General features: G+C 39.3%; 1 protein-coding gene across 1 annotated transcript in view; it reads left to right on the top strand.

The window, feature by feature from the left end:
- Positions 1 to 6,000, top strand: part of POLR3G (RNA polymerase III subunit G) — a 49,698-nt gene that overhangs the window by 40,454 nt on the left and 3,244 nt on the right. Inside the window, 1 exon segment of the mRNA XM_004718205.2 lies at positions 4,111 to 4,257. Coding sequence (XP_004718262.2) covers positions 4,111 to 4,257 — 147 coding nt within the window.

The following is a 6,000-nucleotide window of genomic DNA, read 5'->3' as shown; positions in this document are numbered from 1 at the left end:
ATCATCCCCCTGGGGTGTAAGGTAATACTATTAATCATATCATTATTTAGCCAATGATAATAGAATTTAAAACACAGTTGAGAGAAGGAAATTATACATGTACAGGCTGCCTTTTCAGTTCTAAATACATGAATTGTTTAATTGTACAGATTAGAAGCTTAAGACAGTATTTACACAAACATCGGTGTGTGGTGATTGGGAAAAACTTTTAGTAACACTCATTCACAAAGGCAGAACCTTGCCTACCACATAAAGGCGTGTCATAAGAAACGAAGGAGAACATTATATATAGTAAATATATAGTTGTCTCAGTCCGCCATTCATTGGGCACCTTCAGACAAAAAACGCAAACCAAAGTCCAAAGACCACCAATCCCATAACCGTGGGGCGGCAGTCATCTGCTTCTCACACTATAGCAGTTCAGCCGTAAGTTCAAGGAGTGTTTTAGGTCCTTAGATCTGCTACATGTGAGTTTGGGATAAAGCCCAGTTTCCTCAGTGGGTTTTCCACATCAAATTTTTGTGGCATGCCCATGAAGGATGTTGGATACCTCGAAAGTCCCAGTAGCCTACAGCACACAGCTGGGGTCACTAAGGGCTGGATAGAAACTATGTCAAAAATGTCCAATTAAGACCATAATACCAGGTATATTTTCCCCTGGAGTTCTATATAAGTATCCTTCAGCTTTTTAACTCAGTGGGCTATTACTCCACCTGTTTTACCAACAGAGGTATAACCAACCACCTTCTTGGAGACCATCTTAACTTGAGTTCCCAGTACTTTTTGCTTACTCTTGTAGGCGTGTCTAAATTTGGGGTGACCGTTAAGCGGGTTGACTAAAGATATAAATCCAGAGACACTCATAGATATATATGTGTAACAAAGAGCTTTATATCAAGAAGTAATTATATATCAAGAAAACATCCCGCAACAGAACAGCAAGGCGAACAGAGCAACGAAGTCCCCAGGGAATTCCAAAAATAAACTTTGGGGCCAGGGGGTGGCACCCCATCAGATTTGACCAGAAAGTACTCCTAAAGGTCAACAAACAGACCTTGAACCATTTACAGGATTTTCTTTTTGGGGGGCCTTGGTTTTCTTGTTGTTGCTTTGTTTTGCTCTGTCTTGTTTTTTTGTGTGCATATTATCTCTACAGGTCTATCTAGGTAAGGTAGGTGGGACAAACAAGCTGGAGGAGAAAACAACAACGGGAGCAATGGTTCTGGGGGGAAATGGGAGAGGGAGCGACGGGGAAAAGGAAGTGGTGTTAGCAAACCCAGGGATAAGAGAACAACAAGTGATCCAAAATAGATGGCGAGGAGGGTGTAGGATGCCTGGTAGGGCTTGATCAAGGGCAATGTAACTGAGAGGAATTGCTGAAACCCAAATGAAGGCTGAACATGATAGTGGGACAAGAGGAAAGTAAAAAGAACTAAGAGGCAAAGGGCATTTATAGAGGTCTAAATACAGGAATGTGCATATGTAAATATATTTATATAAGTTGATGGGGAAATATATCTATGTGCATGTATCTATACGTTTAGTATTAGGTAGCAGATGGATATTGGACCTCTACTCAAGTACTCCCTCAACACAAGAACACTTTGTTCTATTAATCTGGCATTCCATGATGCTCACTTTCCTGACATGATCACTGAAAACAAAGCGGGTGAATAAGCAAATGTGGTGATGAAAGCTGATGGTGCCGGCTACCAAAAGATATGGCATCTGGGGTCTTAAAGGCTTGAAGATAAACTAGCGGCCATCTAGCTGAGAAGCAACAAAGCCCACATGGAGGAAGCACACCAGCCTGTGTGATCACGAGGTGTCGATAGGATCAGGTATCAGGCATCAAAGAACAAAAAATCATCATATTGTGAATGAGGGGGAGTGGAGAGTGGAGACCCAAAGCCCATCTGTAGGCAACTGGACATCCCCTTACAGAAGGGTCACGCAGAGGGGACCAGCCAGTCAGGGTGCAGTATAGCACCGATGAAACATACAACTTTCCTTTAGTTCTTTAATGCTTCCTCCCCACCCACTATCATGATCCCAATTCTACCTTACAAATTTGGCTAGACCAAAGGATGTACACTGATACAGATAAGAACTGGAAACACAGGGAAGCTAGGACACATAAGCCCCTCAGGACCAATAATGAGAGTAGTGATACCAGGTGGGTAAGGGGAAGGTGGGAGAGAAAGAGGGAACTGACCATAGTGATCTACATGTAACCCATTCCCTTGGGTACAGACAACCAAAAAGTGGATGAAGGGAGACACCAGTCAGTGTAAGACATGAAAGAAAAAAGAAATTATACATTATCAAGTGTTTGTGAGGGAGGGTGGGAGGGGGAAAAATCAGCCGATACCAAGGGCTCATGTAGAAAGATGTTTTGAGAATGATGATGGCAACAAATATACAAATGTTCTTGACACAATGGATGGATGAATTGTGATAAGAGTTGTACAAGCCGCCAATGAAATGATTTTTTAAAAATTAGCAATTGAGAATGTATATATAGCAAAAAAGAATTTAAGGTAAGTATTAACAATAAAACATGGAAAATCATAGGTCTGGTATTAATGTTAAATGGAGCTTGTCTGAAAGTAGAGAATGTCTGAAAAATGTTTACTTGTGTTGCATTGACTATGCAAAGGCATTGGACTGTGTAGATCATAATAAACCAATGAGAACATTATAAAAATAAAAATAATTATCTAGAAGCCTGGCAGGGGAATTTAGGGGGACATGAGACGGTAACAGCAATGAGTATGAGAAAGAAGAAAATGTTTTGAAATTGATTGTGGTGATTGATAATTCTTAATATGATGAAATTATTAAAATGTATGATATGTTAAATATATGCCAGTAAAATAATTTTTAAAAATACATATTTGAGAGCCATTAAAGAACATCTAAATTGCATTTACTCTCAATTAAAAAATGTGTTTTCCCTATGTATTTAATCTACAAAGCAAATATAATAGAGAAAGCAGTATTTTCAGATTCATGCATTAATGTTCTGAGTAAGCTTTTCAAATGATCACATCTTGAACCTTAATTTATGAGTAATAATATGTGAAGATACCACTAGTGCTAACCTTCAGTTATGCAAACTGACTAGTGACCAGACAGTAATGAAAATACAGCAGTTATCAAATTAAGAAATTGTTGTTAATCATAATAGAAATGATTAAGCTTTTAAGTTAAATTTGTTCCCATTGAGGAAGTAACAGTGGTTTTAATAGGGCTGATGACCGAACAGTCATGCAATGACAGCTTCACTCTCCATATGCGTGTCGTCCTTGCCTCCTCCTTTAGTTTTACCGACAGGTGCTAAGGTTGGTTCTGATTGGAGTTTTAATCTTTGCTTCCTTCTCAACTTGCCAGATACATTCAGAAGCAAAAAATTCCTGAGAATGGGAAAACAAATAATAAAAACAAAAAGGGAGGCATAGTTATCTACAGATAGGAACATTCATCTCAGCGGGACTTGGTGGTGTTTTATGTGATCTTTTAAACTAAAACCACTAAAAAAAAAACCCAATTCAAAGCCAGGGCAGAACTGCCTCTGGAATTCCAGGAGTGACTCTTCAGGAATAGAAAGTTTCTTCTGTGGATTGCTTGTTGGTTTCAGATTGCTGGCCTCGTGTTTAGCAGTCCATGTAACCCCTGCGCCTCTGGGGTTCCCTTTCCACGACATGGCATTCTGAAATCTTAGCTACAGTTTTTTGTTCTGTTAAAGCTGAAGCTTTTATTTTTCTCTTTTGGAATGAAATAAATAGTCTGAAAAATTCGCCTTAAATAGAATCACCTCAAATATTTTAAAAGGAGGTAGGGTAGAAGTCACTGAACAACAATTATGCATTAGAAATGTGTAACCCCATTATTATTAAAGACTTAATAACAAGGTAACAAAATTGAAGTAAATAGTAGTGTAATTATAGGATACTTAGTTCCTCCTTGTTTTTTGTAAACTTGTAGCTTTCTAGGTGGGTAAAAGAGAAGATTAAAATAGCATGTTAGGTAACTATTTTTCTTGCAGCTGGGAAGGGGTGTCAAAATCAGCAAGTTTCTATGTACATTAACGAAGCTCTCTGATGACAGGAATTGGAAAAGAGAGGTGATGGTGAGAAATCAGACGAGGAAACTGAAGAGAAAGAAGGAGGTAAAGAGAAAAATAAAGAAGGGGACGATGATGAAGAAGATGCTGCTGCAGAACAGGAGGAGTACGATGAAGAGGAACAGGAAGAGGTAATGCTCCATTTCAGAAGGATAATGATGTGTGAAGCTCAAGGATTATAACGAGGGATCTGATAGATAGTATTTAATTAAAACCAGCAAACGAACCCCAAGTTGATGGGAGCACACAGTAAGTTATTCTCACCAGCATCAAGTCGTTAAGAGAATTCGTCTTGCCATCGTAATGATGCCACATTAAATGCAGGAGGTAAAAACACTCCCCTAGGGAACTTCATAAGCAGAAGTCCACAGATTTGGAAAAGTAATTGCATTGTACTTAATATTTATCCCCATGAAATTTAAAATCAGAAATTAACGTGATGAAAGGTTTGTTCACATAGGTCTAAGGGAGACTTCCATTAACCCAAGGTACATTGTAGATAATAGTTGCCTCTTAGTTGACTCTGAGCCTTGCCGTCGCCTGCGTGTGAGAGTGCACAGCGCCTCTTTAATGGCAGGTTATTCAGAAATAGATCGCCAGACCTGTCTCCTGTGGTGCCTTTCAGTAGACCCACCCAACCTTTCAGTCGGCAGCCAAGCCAGTCACTTAGACCAGTAGAGGACATTTATAAGCCAACTGCAGGTTTTTGGCTGAGTCAGGACTTTGCACACTGGAGTTGGATTTCCAACTGTTAGCACATGTTGTATTTAACAATCAGTGACCAGGGCAGACCTTTCAGAGTAGGATAAGCCTGTTGGTCACCCCTTGTTGAGACTTTGTAGCTATTTTGCCCGATAACTCTTGCAGTTTCTTCTCCATTCCAGTGACCTTTGCCTTCACTGCGTTTCCGTTTCTCACATCACTCTGAATCCTCTTCACCAGAAAGTGCCTCAACTCTGAAATCCTATATTATTTATTTGCTTTATTTTACACTAAACGTGAGAGGTAATCTGAAACTCTCACGTGAACCATCTGTTTCAACAGATTCCGCTACTAATATATCTATATCAAGATTACTAACATCACACATATGACATGGTTTGACTCACTGCACATCTTTGGAAGTGCTCATGTCCGAGATACAAGTGGCAGATACTTCGTTTGGAATAGTAGAGTGTCCTTCCCTAGTTCATCTCCACTTCTATGCACATTGGCTTCCTTATATCCCCACATAGATGGCCTAGCTGGGGTCTCTTTTACAAGGTGGCCTCAGACGAACTCTCCACCCTGCCACCTATCTCTGGTACACTGGCCCCACACTTCAGCCAGGTTGCTAGACGTGATTGGATTTCTTGGCACAGAGAAGCCACGTCAGTTTCCTAAAGAGGAGAGCGTCTGAGCTTGATGCAGACTTAAAGACTGTTCAGGAGAGACCTAGTGAAATAAATGTCTGAGTAATTAAGGTGACCGTTCTGCCCATCATATGTATGTAGATGAGAGAGCTTCAAACTTTTAATTTAAATGAATTTTTCCATGAAGTTTTTGAAGTTTGTGTGTATTCCTTCTTTATGTAAGATAAAGTCTTCCAAAAGTAATTAATGAAGCAGGCCTTCAAGCAACTTTCTCTTGAGAATGGTCTCTATTTATTCCTTATTCAGTGATAATTATTATTATTATTATAGATAGTAGGGATGTGGAAATCCATTATGGCAGATTTCAAGCATATATAAACCAAGTAAATAGCAAAGTAAAGACCTAATGACTTACCATTCAGGTTCAAAAATGATAAATTCATAGCGAATCTTTCAAACTAATCAGATCTGTGCCTGCCCTTTCCCCTTATTTTGAAGCAAATCTTAATCTTAGTATTGTAT

This window comes from Echinops telfairi, unplaced genomic scaffold, assembly GCF_000313985.2.
Source record: "Echinops telfairi isolate 266 unplaced genomic scaffold, ASM31398v2 ScPeMD7_7469;HRSCAF=8507_1, whole genome shotgun sequence".
Classification (NCBI taxonomy): domain Eukaryota; kingdom Metazoa; phylum Chordata; class Mammalia; order Afrosoricida; family Tenrecidae; genus Echinops; species Echinops telfairi.
This window is presented reverse-complemented; position numbering and strand designations above follow the sequence as displayed.